The sequence below is a fragment of the Lepisosteus platostomus genome, chromosome 5 (assembly GCF_059453375.1).
Source record: "Lepisosteus platostomus isolate fLepPlt1 chromosome 5, fLepPlt1.hap1, whole genome shotgun sequence".
Classification (NCBI taxonomy): Eukaryota; Metazoa; Chordata; class Actinopteri; order Semionotiformes; family Lepisosteidae; genus Lepisosteus; species Lepisosteus platostomus.
Genome location: NC_142615.1, coordinates 54,063,229 through 54,079,392, shown reverse-complemented (window position 1 = coordinate 54,079,392; position 16,164 = coordinate 54,063,229). Strand labels below are relative to the sequence as shown.

Here is a 16,164-nt window from a genome sequence, read left to right as displayed (position 1 = left end):
TTTGATATTCCCTTTCACTGAGGATGTCTACAGGATGTCACTGAGGATGTCTTCATCAATTTCCCTACGGGATTAATAAAGTATTATCTATCTATCTACAGTATTCCATCCGGATTAGTACTGACCAAAGAGAGCAATCTACAGGCGAAAGGCGATATAACGTCACTGCAGCAGCATTTAAGGTGGAACGAAAAACATAAAGATGCTAGTGAATAAGAAGCCAACTTCAGCCTCGTTGCAAACAGCAGGTATGAAAAGAGTCAAGGTTCTGTAGAGAAATTCAATCATTTCTTTTGCAGAGATGTTTACTATAAAGAGATGAGTTTCTCTGGGCAGACTCAAACCACCAACCTGTCAGATAACAGCCAAACATGCTAACCAATTGCACCAATGTGACTCTGACATTTTAATTATCTCCATTTGCAGGTTTTTGATTAAAGAAAAAAACTCACTGCCATTTTTTCCAACATCATAAGCAAGATTTGTATTTCATTTTTCACAAGCTGTATGAATTTCTTGAAAAACAAGCTGTTCAACAAAGGAAATGAATATTTGCATTAAACTAAATTAAGTGGTATGTGATTGTCCGTGATGATCAATTCTGTTTGACAAGGCAGGAACTCCTGTTTAGCAGGTAGGAACTTTAACCAACTAAGCCACAGCACCAGCAGATTACTGCCCTTTTACAGACACTTGGACACACCGCTCTAAGAGATCTGCGTTCTTTGTGTGCTGAGCTCTTTTGTGCTGAGAAGATTGCTCTTTTCAGTCTTGGTATGCTTTCTTTTCTCTTTTGCTCCTGTATTAGAGCAGTAATATTTCTATCAGTGGCTGAACAAGGTATGAGGCTGGTATGAACATGTAGGCTGACAGCAGGGACACGTGGCCCACAAGCAGTGCCAGTATCAGTATCAGACAAGGCTGCAGTATATTGTGTTGGGAGCTGCAATAACCTTCCTCTGGAGACAGGTGCGCCTGCATTAATACAGCTCTTTCAAGTGGAAAGAACAGACAAAGTCCACAGTTACTCTCAGTTGATAAAGATATAGACAATGCTGCTCCAGGTAAAATTTGAACTCTCAACTTCAGGATGACTCTACTATGCACTGCTGTGCACTGCTGTATAAGCACCACTGGAGCTGCACAAGTTGCTCTCCTCATACAGACTGACGCCACACAAACACAGGGTGAAAAAGAGGTTTCGGCTGTGGATTCATCTCCACATGGGGTAATGGATAGTAAAATAGCAAGGAAAATACAAGAGAAAAAACGAAAAGAATTGTGCTCACTGCACAATTTGGAGGGAAAGAGGCGATCGGACAGGTAGAACAACTTGTGTGGCTAATTTGTAGCAACATTTGTTGTCTCAATTAGCACACAGAGGTCTCTTCATGTGCCTTAAATTACACAATTTGTGTGATCATTGTATGAGATTGGTTTCTTTAAAAGACCAGTAAATTGACAGTGCAGAGCTAGCCGATGCATACCTTCATGAAGACTCTATCTAAGGCGATACTATATAACAGTCTGGAGATATTACAATGTTTGAGGGGACATCATTCCAGATAGAACTTGTGGTGTCAACTGCTGCTGCTTTTACTATTAATACTATTAGTTCTACTACTACTGCTAACATTACTACTAATCATGATGAAAGCAGTGGACTCACAGCTCTCCGGACACTGGCCCGGACTCTAGAAACTGGTGCCACTCGCAAGTGGCTCTGGACCTCAGTCATCTCTGTCCACTTTTGCTGATGGGTCAGTTCTGCCAGACACACCACTCACATACACACACTCACAGACACAACACACACATGGACACTCACAGGTACACACCCTCACACCCACTCACAGACACCACAAACACACACACACACTAACACACCTCAAACACTCACTGGTACAGTAGCAGTAGCACTATAATTATCACTAATATTAACATGAATACTACATTAATACTAAAACTAACAGTAGCTCAATCATCACTTGAAAATTAGCATTGATACTAAAACTGTTACAGTTTCATTAATACTAACAAGAATACTAGAGTGGTATAAAGCAACACCTTTCATCAAACGTTTTGACAGGTACCAAGCCCCCTTTTCAGCCAACAGGAGGCCGCTATGAGCAGATGTCCCACCCCCTTTTCAGACAATGGTGCGTTGTTATAGGTGGATGTCCCGCCCCCAATCCAATGGTTCATCGTTATGAGTGTTGTTGTCCTGCCTTTCCCCCGAGCGGTCCTGAGCCTCAGGGTCCAAATGACCACCACCACTGTCCCCTGGATTTATAAATAAGTGTATGAAAATGCGTATTAGCGACGAGGGTTGGAAGGTGATCATGACTGCCGCGGCTTTGAGCGAGCTGTATTATAACCCTAGGGAATCGGGAGTTATGGCGGCGTGGGGAGTCTGGTGAGGGCCGCGAGTTCCCGGGGTGTGAGTGCCAGCCGTGGCTGGGTGTCAGACTGGCTGTCTGTGATAGCATGTCTAAAAAAAAAAAACATTAAGCACGCAAGCACACACAAACATTGACCGAGTAAAGTCACGGAAAGAACTCTCAGGACAAATAGCATGTGAACCACTTTATTTCATTCGCAGTTTTTCAAATACAGAAACATCCCAGTATACACTTTTGAACATTTCACACACGTTATAGACTTCTGGTTGCAATTGCCAATTAAATGTTGGTGTGGCAAATTAGTTCGGTACATGTAGCTATTACCCCAACATTGCTCAGAAACTCAGCAGCATCTGAAAAAGCGTTCATAACGCCCTTTCTCTCGCCATTTATATAGCTCTGAACACCGAACTGGGCGACTCTGTCGCAAATAAATTTGCCTTCGTGATCAGAGGGACGGTGTTACCACAGGTTCTATGTAAAATATGTTGTATTTTGGAATACACACTGCTGAAACCGCCAGGCTTCAGTTTCTGATCTGAAAACAGCAGAATCGCAGTCATTTCACTCATGTTCTTTACAAACGCATCTATGTCTTTAACAAATTTATGGGCATTAGCAATCGGTTCATTGATTTTCATTTCAAGCTTTGCAGAAAGAAGAGTGTAAATCACTCTTTGTAAGAATGCAGATGTATACATTCAAAATTCTTCATTCTTCGGACGATGGCTCACCCGTGTCTGTAAAACAGAGTGAAAGGTCTATTCACATTGCGAATACTTCACAGCCCTGGTTTTACATACTGTCGATATTTTTCTCTTCTGTTAAAATAAGTATAATGTTTCTTTTGCAACGCATCAAAAGTCATGTCTAGTATTTTTCCATCTACATTTTCAAGTAAGGAGTGTGCATAGTTGTATGGTGATCGGTTGTCAATTATATTTCTTAGCAAGTGCTTTATACCCTGCTCAGTATCCTGTGTAATAATATATGTACCCAGGCCCCTGGCAATGTACAGAACAGCTGATAAAATTCGGACTAAACTGAGAGACATATAAATTTCCAACGCAGCAATCGACACATCATCGTACGCATCGGCGTACCCGATAGCAAGGTATGTGTGACCCCACTGACCTGGATGATTAATCAAACAGGCCGCACTTTCATCAACCAGAACCCCCTTTAAACAGTGGTGGAAGATGCAACATACTACCGCCTTTACAATCTGATCCATAGCATTGGGCTCATTAGGGCCATTGTACATAAGAATATAATATAAATACACCAAGGGATTGGGTTGAGTTCCCATCACAAAAAAAACTGCGAACCTGCACTACAGCGACCACAGTACAGTATGGAGACCAAGACCTTTTACGGGAAGAGACGGGGTGCTTCCGCCGCCCCAGCTTCCAAAGAGCGAAGGGTAAGCAAATACAGCAGACTTCATCTGAAATACGGAATTACAGCGCATATTACAAGGTATTATTGCTGTATTGAATTATACATTCTATTATAAATATTTCTTCGCAGCCTGTTCTTCAGGAAAACACCACACACGCGAAACGATCTTCGAAGACTACCAGGACAGTTAAAAAGAAAGCGGTAAGACGGATGAAAAGAAAAGTTTATTTTGATAGCTGTTCCACAACTGCTGAATACTACTGTGTGACTTTATTTCTTACATGGATTCTGTTATTTTGCCACAGGCTGTGGGTCTCTGCTCTTGGCTACTGGCCAGGGTGCCAACCTGTAGAAGCAGCACCTGTATGGAGACTTTCAGCAGCAGTACGACATTACTGGGGAGGATTGGGAGGTTAGAGACACTCCTGAAGATGCAGAAGCCAGAGACAGTATGTTAAAATGTTAGGGCAGGTCTCCAAACTGACCCTCATCTCCTGATAAGTGCCTCTCCCCACCATGCAGGTTGCAGTGCATGGCGGAAGGCGTATCTCAACACAGCTCTCTGCCCCCCCCAGAGCACACACCACCTCAGGACACTCCATCCTGGCCTCTATTCTCACCACCACCCAGGACTTGGCTGATGCTGTCCCCACTGTCTATCTCCCCTCAGGAGAGCACTGTCTATCTCCCCACAGGAAGCACTGTTTACACAGCGGAATTCACTGTTGCCCATCAGCCAAGAGAAGGAGGGGGGGGGGGGGTTGTACTTGCAGTGCATCGGTATAGATGGGAAAGCGAGAGCCGACAGCTACGCCGCTACGCCGCTACGCCACCCTTTTGTTTTGAAATCTTGTGACTTTTGAAATTTACTGGGGGTGGACCACATCAGTAAATTTCGATGGGTCCAGAGGCAAAAGTGTCTTGCCTTGCAATCTCCAGGAAACCATTAGTAGCATGGTGAATCGGAGATTCTCAACACTTACTTTGTGCGATTGGAAAAGAATATGTGATCGGATCAACGAAATGCTTCGAAGAAGGAGGCGCTCTTTTCCTCTACTTTAACAGTCTGTCCAGAAACAAAACATTCCTGTTAAACAAGAGTGTGGCATTACTTTTTGTCAATGAAAAAGTGTGTGTTTGTGTGTCTCTCTCTCTGCTGGCGCACAGGGGGGTGCTGTACCAGCTGTACAGAAAAATAAAGTGCCCTTTTTCATTCAACGAGTGTCTTAGTCACTGTGTCCGTCCTATATAATAATGCCACAAAGTTATAAATGCCCCTTAGGATACCATTATCTTACTGTGGTATTATTGCGTTATGACATGCCAAGCACACTGCATTTCCGTGGCGTACCCCGGTCGGTTTGAAGAGCTGCATCTGTATACACCCACACACATTCACACACAGACACTACACAGACACACATTCACAGACACACACGTAGACACAACACAGACTCACAGACACCACACACTCACAGACATACACATAGACAGAACAAACACCACACATATTTGTACGCACAATCAGACACTCACACAAATACTCCCACACATTCACAGACTCAAATAGACACTGCAAATACTTACAGACACACACCCACACACTCACAAACACCATACTCTCACAAACACACTCAACATACACTCATAACTACAAATACACTATAACTAACACTAACACAAATGCCACTAACATTACAACAGTAAGACTATCACTAAGATTTACACTATCATCATCACCACTAAAACTGACACAAACTACTACTATACTACTAATACTAATAATAACAGTAATGCTATCACTAAAACTAACATGACTACTAGTGTAAATACCCTAAAAGTAACTCTATAATTATCACTAAAATTAACATAAATACTAGCATTAAAACTATCATCATTAATACTCACATGAACACTGGCATTAATATTAAAACTACAAGTTGTACTCTCACTAATATTAACATGAATACACTAGCATTAGTACTAGTTGCTGTCCGTGACGTCACACAGCTCTTTGTGACAAGTCGAGACCTAGCTGGGCACAGTGACGTGGCACATGTTGCCGTGGTTACCATACTTATGATTTGTAAACAGTGGAAAAATGCATTTAAACTGTTGCCTACACAAATTTATCAACTAGGATACAATTCCTAAATAATAATTTGAATAATAATTCTTACATTTCGGATTGAACATTATTAACACTAAACGCACCATGGTAATTGATCGATACATGCTGTTTTGACTGTTTTCTAGATATTTAAAACAGGGTCAAGAATGGGAAAAGAATCAGTAGTCACCAATCAGTAAGGTTAATCGATTATTCTACGGTCCTTCAGTTGAATTAATTGGTTGTCGATAGATAAGTGATCAATAACTCTCCTCCGTGCACCCCGCGCGCCTCCCGCGGTTGCTCTCTGATCCCGGCTGGTGTCTGTGACGTCACAGCGCTCTTTCTGACAGAGCAGAGCGCGTCTCCGCTGGAGGAGACTCCTGTCCGGAGCCCGGGAGGCTTTTCTTATAGATATAACATCTCCTCCACAAAAAAAAAAACACTGGGCTGTTTTGAGAGGCGATTTATAATAGCTGGAGAATGAGAGCGACAAACCGAGGAATTAAATTCATTTAACAGAAAACATATATAACTTTACAGACTAATGCGTTGTATAGCTTACTCCCGTAGAGCAGAAGAGAAAGAGCACAAGCCCCTGTAATAAGCGCTTTAAAGCGTACTGAGCGCATTTAAGCGTTTTACACGAAACTCCACAGAATAGAAGCCAGGAGGATCAGACTCCTGATCCTGGAGGTAGAAGTCATCTCCTGGTTTTATTTCCACTCGAGCTCTCAGTTCATCAGCCAGTTTGATGATTTCATTAACTGTATAACTGTTATCAGACACTGTACTGTATATTTATAATACTCTATCTGAGAGATGTGTGGGAGACGCTGAATCCCAGGGCTGGTGTGGAATCACACACAGACAGGTCTTCTGTGTGATCTGAGTCCCACTGCTCAGAGGTACAGACTGGTCAACTGGTCACTATTGTAGACACGACCATCAGTCTGCTGCTGCTGATAATCATATTACACTTATAAGAGTAGCAATACTGCTGTTCATTAAATCAGTAAAAATAATAATAAGTAGATAATCACATATTGCTCAATTTTCAGTAAAACACTTCTGACAGAGGGTTGGAGGCTGACTTACAGTCATTCAGGGCAGTAATACTGAAGGGCTGGAGGTCCTGGAAAGGGTAAATAGAAACTTCTTGCTTCTGACCTGGAACAGAGCCCACTGTGGAGAACCAGAAGCTCTTCTCTGTCTCTAAGAGGCTGTGAGGAAGGTGAAAAGGGGGAGATGTCCAGGCTGTTCTGTCTGATATTATTCATGTAGCAGCACTGATTGTCTGAATGTTCTCTGGTTCTGAATTGTCAGGATAAAGAGAAGTATGGAGATGAGCTTCTGTCTGTTCAGGAGGTAGGAGTTTGTGTAAAGTACTGAGGGTCCCAGAGCTCTGTGTGTGAGTCTGAGCTGTGAATCTGACTGAGAGGAGATAAAGATTTTTTTTATTCTGCCTCTGAGAAGTCTTTTCCTTTGCCAAGCAATGTTACATCCCCTTGAGATACTCTGCACAGACTGTCAGAGTGAGAGAAGAGAGAGAGATGGACAGATAAGAGCACAAACAGCAAGAGAGACAGGAAGGGAGAGAGAGAGGAGAAGGAGCAGGAAGACAGTGCAGGTGTTCAACCACACTGTGACCACAGGAGACAGGAGGCTTTTCTCAGTGCTCATGGCCACTCAGGCTCAGAGGCTCTGGCAGCAGTCAGGTCTGAGAGCTTCTCCTCATACTGACACTGGAGCTCTGAGAGTCAGCCTCCATTCTGACAAGAACAGCCCCTCCTGTTCAGCCCTGAGAGACACCCTGAGAGAGCTGTTAGAGCCCTGAGACAGCTGTGTGGGTAGAAGACCTGTCACCCTGTAGAGCTCTGAACACTGGGCTATTCCTAATACTGCAGTTATGAAGGTGAAGCTATAACACAGGAGCTCTGTTATATTGAACAGGAGAGATTATATACAGCATAACTGCTAATACTACTACAGCTATTACTACTGCTGGTACCACAACTGCTGCTGCCACTGATACTACTGCTACCTACTATTACTATTAATAACTTCTATTAATATTTTACAGCTCCTTCTTCTGCTACTACTACCTGTAAGAATAAGGAGGAGGAGGTGAGCTGTGTTCTCACTGTGTTCAGCCTGGTGGTGTATCAGTTCAGCTCCACTGTGTTGTTAGAGTGTCAGTCACACAGTCAGCTCCACACACTGGGGCCACAGCTGGTGGGGCTGGAACATCTGTGTGGACTGGAGCTGCACAGGAACAGACTCGGGGTCTGGGGGACTCAACTGAAAGAGCTGCTGTCCACCAGGCTCAGTACAGAAGGGACAGTCACTGCTGGGCTTTTCTTTCCTTTTCATTAAAATTATTGATCTCTGATCACAGCCACAGGATAGCCAGTTCTTATTCAGTCCACCTCTGTATTCCTCTGCTAAGTGAGTGACCTCACTACCCCCTTGAGGACAGGTTCTCCTCACACTGTCCCTGACCAGGACCAGAAGACACTGCTGTCTGGAGGGACAGCAACCTTTTTGTTACTCACAGCAAGACACCAGTCACTGGACACTGCCTGACACTGACATGCAAATTGTATTTACCTTTTTTTGTTGAACATAATTAGTTAACTTGATAATTAATTAAAGTTACGTAATGGTGCAATTTATTTTTATCTGATCCTTTCTTGCCCCTGTAGCACCTGCAGCCCTGCTGTCTGTATCTGTATCTGTGTTTCCTCCAGTGAGACACAGAGCTGCTCCTGTCTCTCCTCTCCTCCGCGCTGCTGGGAGTGTCTTCAGGGAGAGGAAACAGTGATGTGTCTCTGATATATATGGAGAAGACTGAAAGGGCCCTGTGTGATTGGTGTCCCGCCTGTGTGAGAGGTTCCTGCTGTCAGTCTGAAAAGGCAGTGCTGTGTGTGATTGGCGGGGCGGGGGGCTGTGTTGTTACTGGGGGTCTGGGGTGCGGAGCAGCAGCTCAGTTGCCCTGTGGTCTCAGGGTGAAGACAGGGGTCTCAGCTGCGCTCTGTCCTGATGACAATGGAGAGCTGCCTGTCCATCTTCTCTCTTGCTTTCCTGGTGCTTCACAGCTCAGCCAGTAAGTGACCAGTCTTCTCCTGTCCAGACAGACAGACAACAACTGGAATTAAATTAATTAGATGTTTTATGTAAATGTAGCATTAAGTGGGTTGAACAATTTTTAATGTTTATTTTACATTCAGCTTTGTGGGTATTCATCAAAAATAAGACTTGGGCTCAGGATCAGGGTTGTGAGGTATTGTTCCCAATATACTGTTTGTATAAAAACTGTAAGTAATATTTAGATCAAAAGGAGTCCAGATCCAAAAAAAAACTATTTTATTTTGGACTCAGTCTTGTTTATCACGGATTGTATTCTGGGTTTCTTAGTTAAGATAATTTATAGCCTAAAAATATATTAGTCTTTAAAAAATAGCAGTGACAATTCTCTTCTGAGAAAGTGGGGCTCAGCATCCGGGTGTTTATAGACTCCTCAGTTGTTACTGATTACTGTAAAAAAATAATTAATCTGTAGATGAAAAGGAGCGGAAAGTAATGTGAACATGAACAATGATTTTACTGTTTTATTTTATTAATTGCGGCATTATGTGTTTTTTATTATTGACTGTTTTCTTTGTCTGTTAGTAGGGAAAATATTAAATTGTCTGAAACAACATTGGTCTGTTCTTTAAAAAACTTAACAGAAGTGATAATAATCACATCTCTGCTAAGAGACGGGGGCTCAGGATCATGGTGTTTAGAGACTAATCAGTCACGTTGATTAACTGTATAGCAACTGGAATTAATCTGTACATGAAATTAAGCCCAGGTTGAGAGATTTACTGTTTTATTTTAAACTCAGTTTTGTGTGGTATTTATCACTAATTGTTTTTCTGGGTCTGTTTACAAAGAAAATATTTAATTGCTTAGAATAATTTACTCTTTTCTCTTGAGATCGGGATAAGGAGGTTTAAAGACTAAACAGTCTTCTTGATAAACTGTTGAAAACTATAATTAAACCATACTCCTGATGATATCTCTCAATGGCACATTTACATAAAGTAATGAAAAAATGTAATATTTTCATTTTTAATTTTACTTAGTGGCTGTTTATTAACATTATTATTTTCTAATCTAGCAAGTCAATTTTAGTTTCTCTGCTGATTCTCCTGAAAGTCAGAATCAGGCTGTTCACAGACTCATCAGATGGCTTGATTAACTGCAGAAAAACTGTAATTAAACGCAAAATCTATAAGGAGAGCAAAATATTGTGAAAATGAGCCTGGGTTAATATAATTTTCTATTTTATTTTAAATATGGTTTTGTGAAAATGTATCAGATATTATTATAAATGATTATTTTGTGGTTCTATAAGTAATTACAGAAATTGTATTGTCTACAACTATTTTAGATTTTTTAAAAATAATAAATGCTCATTTGCTGATGTACATGTTCTTCATCATAATTATCCCATAAACCCTAAAAAAGTGGAAATGAGCTCTGAGATTGGTAATCTTTTATTTTTATTCTGTTTTGTGGTAACTTAATAATATATATTTTTTCAGGGAGTCAGGAACAATTTTTTTTGTAAAGGCAGCAGTGTTAATAATAGTGCCTCTGTTAATGATCTTCAGAGACACTGGGAGTCAGGATCATGGTGTTTAGAGACTCAACAATCACTCTGATTAACTTCAGAAAAAAAAACTGCAATTAATCTTCTGATGAAAGGGAGAGATGTTACAATTTTTAATATATTTTAATAGAGCTTTGTGGCAATTAATTAGAAATTGTTTAAGTGATAAGTTATAGCAAAATCATAATTATGGCATAAATATCTAAATAAAAAGTATGTAAAGTTAATGCATTTTTTAAAATACATTAAATGTTTAGCCTGGGGAATTACTACAGACAGGTGTATTATCAGGGATAAAGGCTTGCTAACAGACTGAAGTATTTATTGAGACAGGAATGATTTTATAATTATTTACATGTATATAATTATTACAGCCTGGGACACCATTGGAGGTAAAAATGTGTTATTAAAGACTGAGGTATTTTTGAGACTTACATTTTTAGATTAAAGAACTATTAAACTATTAAAGTTTGGGACACCGTTGGAGGTAAATGTGTTATTATAAAACTGGAGAACTCTGGAGTCAGGGATATTTTTAAATTTACAAATGATTACAGTGTTTTCAAAAACAGAAAAATATCCTGTGAACAAGGAAATAAGTATTTTTTTTCCCTCTCCTCTTTCTGCAGGCAGTTCTGATGTGAGGCTGGTGAATGGAGCCAGTCCCTGTGAGGGGACTGTGGAGATTCACTATAAAGGAGAGTGGGGGACAGTTGGCAGTAATTGGTGGGATCTCAAAGATGCTGCTGTCGTGTGCAGACAGCTGGGCTGTGGATCTGCTGTTTCAGCACCAGGAGGAGCTCACTTTGGGCCAGGGTCTGGATCAGTCCTGCTGAGCTGGGTCGAATGCAGCGGGTCAGAGTCTGCACTGAGGGACTGTAGAAAAGATGAAGTGAAACAGTACAACTACCCTCATGAAGACTCTGGAGTGAGATGTTCAGGTAGATAAGACATGTCTTTGATGCTGGAATGAGGTGGTCAGGCAGGAGACATGGAGCCTCTCCAGTCTCCAGCACTGAGGACATTTAAAACTCCTCCAAAGATCTAGACCCAATCCTCATGATCCATCTGTCCATCCTTCCATTCCCACTGCTCCTGTCCTACTGAGAGCTGTGGCAAAAATAAGTCAATTTAATTGCCAAATCGGCACTTAGGGTTGTAAGGAATGTTTTGCAGTGCACTTTAAAAATAACAGAGTTACAAAGTGGAGAATGAGAAATTATAAATAACATACACGTGTTACAATACAAATGCTACATTACAGTGAATCCACAAATGTGCCAATAAATCTGTTAATAACTTTTATACAGTAACAGTGTTGAGTTGCAAGTGTGAATAGCCTAAGGATAGGTGTTCTTCTAGATCCGATACACCTGAGTCTTCTTCCTACGGGAAGGAGCTCAAACAGGGGAGAAGCTGCGTGGGAGTGGTAGTTAATAATCTTCAACAATCTTCAATAATCCCCAGGGTCACTGTGTACAGAACAGATCTACAAACAAGATCTCATTCTCAGATTATGAATTTGGAAAACTGCAACCAATTAACCTGTCCTGAACAAATCAAAATCTTGAGAAAACAACAAATATCAGATTTGTCTGTCAAGGGCTTCAGAAAAAATGATTTCTGAAAATCCCTTCAAATTTGTTAAAAATTCAGTATGGCCACCAAAATCAAAATCTACATTATATTTGTATTCCTATTGTTACAGTGTTGTTGAGGAAAATAAATCTGGCTTTTTCTGATGTATTTACAAATTTCAGAATAATAGCCAGCACTGTATGAGACAGGGTTATTTAAAAAATATTAAAACCAATCACATCTAAGATCATTTAAACACTACAGAATATTTAAGCACTATAGAACCTTGATAGCCAGGTCTGCCTGTGTCCAGTTTCTCTGGCCAGGCTGTGGTCACTCTGTTCTGTTATCTGTTACTCTGTTCTCTTATTGCAGCTCATCAAGGGGTCAGACTGATTAGGGTGTTATTGTTCTCTGTTATTGTTCTGATATTCCAGCTCATCGAGGGGTCAGGCTGGTTGGAGGCAGTGATCTCTGCTCTGGAAGAGTGGAAGCGCAACATGGAGAGACCTGGGGTTCAGTGTGTGACTCTGATTTCGATTGGCAGGAAGCAGAAGTTGTCTGTCGACAGCTAGACTGTGGGGCTCCCTCACAAGTCCTTAAAGGGGACCAGTTCAGGAAGGGGGAAGCAGATGTCCATTCTGAGGTGTTCCAGTGCCAGGGCAATGAATCTCAGATTTTCTTCTGTCCAAAGTCCACAAAAACACAGGGCTGCACCCATGAGAACTATGTGGGACTGAAGTGTTTTGGTAAGAGCAGGATCATGTCTTTTATCCCACAGAGTTTTGGAAAGAAACAGACCCCTCCTATCACAGCGTCACTGCTGTCTAAACACTGGTCATCAGAGTGTCCTTCCCAGCAGTCTTTGCCATAGTGGTGCCATAGTGGTGCTCCACTGACCTCAGTGTTGATACAGTAGCCACCATGGTTTGGCCATGATGCTCTTCAAAAGAGCCTTCTGATTCACAATTATGTGTTAGCGAGTTATTTCAATAATTCATAAGGTCAAGATTGTAAATATACGTGACGGGTAGTCAGCATGAGTAACTAATTGAGGCGAATCAGCAAGCAGTTAATACAGTTCCGGATCATTTAAATTCCAGCTTGTAAGCAGGTGTATGAGGTATCTGAAGAGAAGGAGAACACCCGGTCTCTCCAAGAGACTGGTCTGCTTTGTTTTTCTGTTGTTTCTTTGCTTGAACTCGAAAATGAAAAAAAGTGTAATCAATTTGATGAAAAAAACACAAGTGAACCATCACAATGGATTTGAAGGTGAAGTTGAGAGTTATAGCCTGTTGTTTTGTTGTGAAGCTGGGTTTCTGCTCTCTCCCCTGTCCCGTGTGCAGTTTTTTTTCACTGTATTGGTACTTTAATTTGTTGTATTTCTTGTGGCCTGCTGTGGTGTCATGCTGGTGAAGTTCTCTCCTATCTGCAGGATACACAGGTTTCAGGCTGGCGAACGGCTCGGACTTCTGCTCTGGCCGAGTGGAGTTACAGTGGCTCTTCAGGGACTGGGGGACAGTGTGTGACCTGTACTGGGACCTGAGAGATGCCAGGGCTCTCTGCCAGCAGCTGGACTGTGGGGAGGCTGTAGCAGCACCAGGACAGGCCTGGTTTGGACAGGGCAGTGGACCAGTAAGGGCTGATGTGTTTGAGTGCCGGGGCAATGAAAGCCGTCTCTCACACTGTGCTGTCTCTTCATGGGGCAGAGCAGGGTGCTCTCATGGACAGGACGCAGGAGTCATCTGCTCTGGTGAGAATCGGGTGTTTAAAACACAGTGACACTCCCTCTACTTACACACAGCAGCATACTATTACAGTACTGAGTACATTTAATTAGTTCTTTAACCCAAGAACTAATTAACCAAGAGGCTGAAGAAAAAGCAAGAGTCAGATAGTGAAGATTCATAAATGTTGTTTCATAGCCCCACACACAGCTGACACTCCACTAGTGAAACATCACTCCTGTGGACAGAAATGAGAAAAAAATATATTCCTTAAATCATGTGAGGGGTTAATTGGTTGTCATTTTTGTTCAGACGGTTAGATACACTGAGGACCAAAATCAGTTTTATATTTATATTGAGATCACTGATGATCCTAAAAGATGAAAGAAAGTCCTGGACATCAGTGTCCTGTAATTAACACCTGACCTGTTTAATTAGTTTAATTTATATAATAATAACATTAAATATAATAATTAGAGCCCAATTAAACAGGAGGCTGAAGAGTCAGAAAGTGAAGGTTTACAGATGTTATGTACAGCTTAGCCCCCCACACAGCTGAAATTATCTCCTTCCATCTCTTTTACAGCCTCAAAAAACAACAGAATTTCACCTCGAGCAGGTGAAGACTGTCTTTATCACATTAGTGCTGTTTTAAGTGTAGTTTTATTACTGGTGTTAAATTGCTCATCTGACACAGAGCCCACACTCTGATTTTTTCTCTGTGTGTTTGACAGGTTTCCCGTCTTCAACTGTTCCTTCCTCACTAACACCAGGTATGAACTGGCTCTTGTTCTGTATCTACAGGGCTCTCTGTGTTGACGTCTCTATTGCTCAGTTCTATCCTAGGCTAAGCTTCAAGGCAGCAGGTGTGTGTGAGCAGTTTGCACTGTCTCACACACACAGTCTGGGTCTTTGGGATCTACAGCAAAACATGTGAAGCTATTGTCTCTGTGCCCAACAGTGGATCACAACAGTAACACATATGGCATAGTGCTGATGATCAGCATGGAGCCTGTTACAAGTATTGGATATATTAAATTACTCAAAAATAAAAAAAACACTGTACTTGTACTATATCTGGTGTGCTTGTGCTTGTACTGTATCTGCTGTCCCCAGTGTCAAGAGGTGATGTTCAACTTCTAACAGTAGACTGTCTCTACCTAGAGGTCATCATTGTGATCTCTTAGTACTGCACTGACTTCTGACCCCTGACCTCTGACTCTCTGCTCCTAGACCAGCTGTCCCTCAGGCTGGTTGGAGCAGAAGGCGACTGTGCTGGGAGGCTGGAGGTTTATCACAATGGCTCCTGGGGTACAGTCTGTGATGACTCATGGGACCTGGCAGACTCTCAGGTGGTATGCAGACAGCTCCAGTGTGGGACGGCCCTCAGTGCCCCAGTGCCGGCCTCCTTCAGCCAGGGAACTGGACCCATCTGGCTGGACGAGGTGGGCTGTCTGGGGAATGAGTCATCCCTGGGAGAGTGTCCCTCAGCATGGTGGGGACAGCATGACTGTGGACACAAGGAGGACGTGAGAATCCTGTGTTCAGGTAGGGAAGTTAACTACAATTATTCTACAGTTACAAGGATCCAGATTCTTTAATCCCACATTGTTAGAACCATATGACTTTCACCTGGAGTGTCTTGATTGTTTTACTGATATAACAAGCTGGATTTAGGATTTTAAAATGAACGTCTGTATTTCAGACACATTTGTCACATTTGTTCACACATTGTTGTGAAATAAACAGATAAAGAAATTCAGGCACTGAAACTACTAGCTTCAGAAACTTCCCTCCACCAGCAACTGAATATGTTGAGTGAACAACTCATAATCTCTGTCCTCTATGATGTCTAGGACTCAAACTGTAAACTCCCCCATCAATGTGACCTGTTGTCCTTAATCCTCAAATGTTTCATCTTGATTTGGTCCAGGAGTCTTTTTCTATTGGTGTTGAATGTCAAGCCAATCTGCAAGTTCTCTTTTCACAGCGCTACCTCAGACACCCTGACTTGTGTTGCTGCTGAATGGCCAAGGTGATCGGAATGATGCTGATGATTTGCAACATTTAATTAAGCTTACAGTCACTTAATTGTTCCACATCGTTTCTCATCTTAGATAGCACTCCATTTATGCTGTCCAGGTGCTGAAATCAACATTGTACTCCTTGTACCTTTTTGTCAGCTGTGAGCTGTCATTGCATGAATCCTGAATTACTGGAAGTACACAGCAACTGGTACTGTTTATTGGTCCTATTGTTTGCCTGTTGTTTCTTACCAGTTAAGAA

General features: G+C 41.8%; 1 protein-coding gene across 1 annotated transcript; it reads left to right on the top strand.

Annotated features, from left to right (window-relative positions):
• The first annotated feature begins 8,637 nt into the window (after positions 1-8,637).
• LOC148669367 (scavenger receptor cysteine-rich type 1 protein M130-like) lies at positions 8,638-14,291 on the top strand. The gene is made up of 4 exons (XM_088632542.1): positions 8,638-9,019; positions 11,203-11,514; positions 12,589-12,900; positions 13,587-14,291. The coding sequence occupies exons 1-4, from the start codon at positions 8,956-8,958 to the stop codon at positions 13,931-13,933; spliced, it is 1,035 nt and encodes a 344-aa protein (XP_088488668.1). The 5' UTR covers positions 8,638-8,955; the 3' UTR covers positions 13,934-14,291.
• The last annotated feature ends 1,873 nt before the right edge of the window (positions 14,292-16,164 follow it).

Coding starts and splice junctions, on each gene's coding strand:
- LOC148669367 (XM_088632542.1), top strand. CDS start 8,956: ATGACAATGGAGAGCTGCCTGTCCATCTTCTCTCTTGCTTTCCTGGTG. Junction 9,020..11,202: donor GGTGCTTCACAGCTCAGCCA/GTAAGTGACCAG, acceptor CTCTTTCTGCAG/GCAGTTCTGATGTGAGGCTG. Junction 12,901..13,586: donor TGTGGGACTGAAGTGTTTTG/GTAAGAGCAGGA, acceptor TCCTATCTGCAG/GATACACAGGTTTCAGGCTG.